The sequence below is a fragment of the Macrotis lagotis genome, chromosome 3 (assembly GCF_037893015.1).
Source record: "Macrotis lagotis isolate mMagLag1 chromosome 3, bilby.v1.9.chrom.fasta, whole genome shotgun sequence".
NCBI lineage: Eukaryota > Metazoa > Chordata > Mammalia > Peramelemorphia > Peramelidae > Macrotis > Macrotis lagotis.
In genome coordinates, this window is record NC_133660.1 from 303,051,638 (window position 1) to 303,053,590 (window position 1,953).

A 1,953-nucleotide genomic window follows, 5' to 3' on the forward strand; every position below is an offset into this window, starting at 1 on the left:
CTGTAACCATTCCTTGTGTTGTCATTATTTCGATATTTGGGGCTGAACATAAAAAAATCATGAGCCAATCTGTATTTAACTGAATAAATATCATGTTCTTAATTTTAGGCATCAGGGATAGTCAAAGCAAGCGAAACCTCTCCACCATTTCGGTCAAAATCGTCTTGGAAGGGGAAGAAGAAAATTATCATTTATTAACCATCTATTATGTTTATTGTACTGTGTTGAGAAGTTTACAAATATTTTCTGAATTAATCCTCATAACAACTCTGTGAGGTAGGTGTTATTTTTCTCATTTTACAGTTGAGGAAACTGAGGTAGACAACTATGATGTGGCATGCAACACATTTGAGAAGGCAGGACTATGTATGCTAGTTGCCTTGTTAACTTGCCTTCTTGCTCCATAGCTTCTCCATAGCAGTTTTTACTTCTGCATTTCTCAGTGTATAGATCAAGGGATTGAGCAAAGGGGTTCCAATAGTACAAAAGACAGACACCATTTTATCCACAGGGTAACTAATTGGGGGACGAGCATACATAAAAATACAAGGAACAAAGAATAAAATGACCACAATTATGTGTGAGGTACAGGTGGACAAGGCTTTACGCTTCCCTTCTGCACTATGATTTCTTAGAGAATAAAGGATTAAAATATAGGATGTCATAAGAATTAAAAAGCTCAGGATACATTCAATCCCACTATTGAAAAGAATCAATAGTTTGAACACATATGTATCAATGCAGGCCAAGTTCAATAAAGGCTGCAAGTCACAAAAGTAATGATCAATCACATTGGGACCACAGAATGGTAAACTTAATGCAATCATGATCTGGGTGATAGAATGCAACAAAGACAGAATCAGGACCAATATCATTAAATTCCCACACACCTTCTGGTTCATGATGATTGGGTAATGCAGTGGCTTACAGATGGCCACATAGCGGTCAAAAGCCATGAGGACAAGGATCAAGATCTCCATGCATCCAAAGAAATGTGCAGCAACTAATTGTGTCATGCACTCATTAAAGGAAATAGTCTTCTTTTTAGAGATGTTGTCTACAATCAGTTTGGGGGCTATAGTAGTAGAGAAAGAGAAGTCTGCCAAGGACAAGTGGGTCAGAAAGAAATACATGGGGGACCCAAGTGTGGGACTGGTTTTGATTGTCAAAATGATGAGCAGGTTTCCTATCATTGTGGCAATATAGAAAAGCAAGAAAATGGCAAATACTATCTTCTTTTTCACTGGATCTTGCGTTAGTCCAAGAAAAATGAATTCAGTCACGTTGTTTTTCATTTCTATGTCTTCAATGAAAATTGGAAGGATATACGTGAGAAGTAAATATTGCATGAATGGATGAAAGTAGCAGAGGAAAAACAGAATATAGGACCTTTTACAGTATAAATTTTTGTTTTCAAGTATTTCATGGAACATATTTTAATTGTACACAGAAAAATATTTGGGGAATATCTATTACTACACAGTTGCTATAAATTTAGCAATCAATGTTCCACAGTGTTCTATCTTATTTTTGAAGGATTAAGGTTTATGTTAGTAAAAGGACAAATAATGATTTGCTAAATGATTGAATTAAACAATTGACTGAAAATTGACATTTCCCTTATACTTTTTCTATTAAGCTGCTAGAATGAATCTTATTTATAATGTTAATAGTATATTTCATAAATTTATTAATAAGAAGCTCCCCTTTCAACAAGCATTAATATATATCCTAAAGACCTATAGTTAGCAATCCTAGATCTGATGTCTAGAGCAAATTAGTGTGGAAAGGTTTATTTCAGAAAGAGAGAATATTGTATAAAGCAAAGGAAATATTTTTTTAGAAAGGTTTTAAGAGAATTGTTTATTATGACTATTATAAAAATACAACTAATGGGCCCATGTAATAAAATAGTCAAATGAAAGACAAATGAGGAAAGATGTTCTCTGCTTC

The 1,953-nt window shown here is 34.0% G+C and overlaps 1 protein-coding gene across 1 annotated transcript; it reads right to left on the reverse strand.

Annotated features, from left to right (window-relative positions):
• Positions 1–383: 383 nt before the first annotated feature.
• Positions 384–1,295, reverse strand: LOC141519670 (olfactory receptor 4C11-like). The gene has a single exon (XM_074231845.1). The coding sequence runs from the start codon at positions 1,293–1,295 to the stop codon at positions 384–386; it is 912 nt and encodes a 303-aa protein (XP_074087946.1).
• Positions 1,296–1,953: the final 658 nt, after the last annotated feature.

Excerpts from the sequence above, each read along its gene's own strand:
- LOC141519670 (XM_074231845.1), bottom strand. The coding sequence starts at position 1,295 with ATGAAAAACAACGTGACTGAATTCATTTTTCTTGGACTAACGCAAGAT.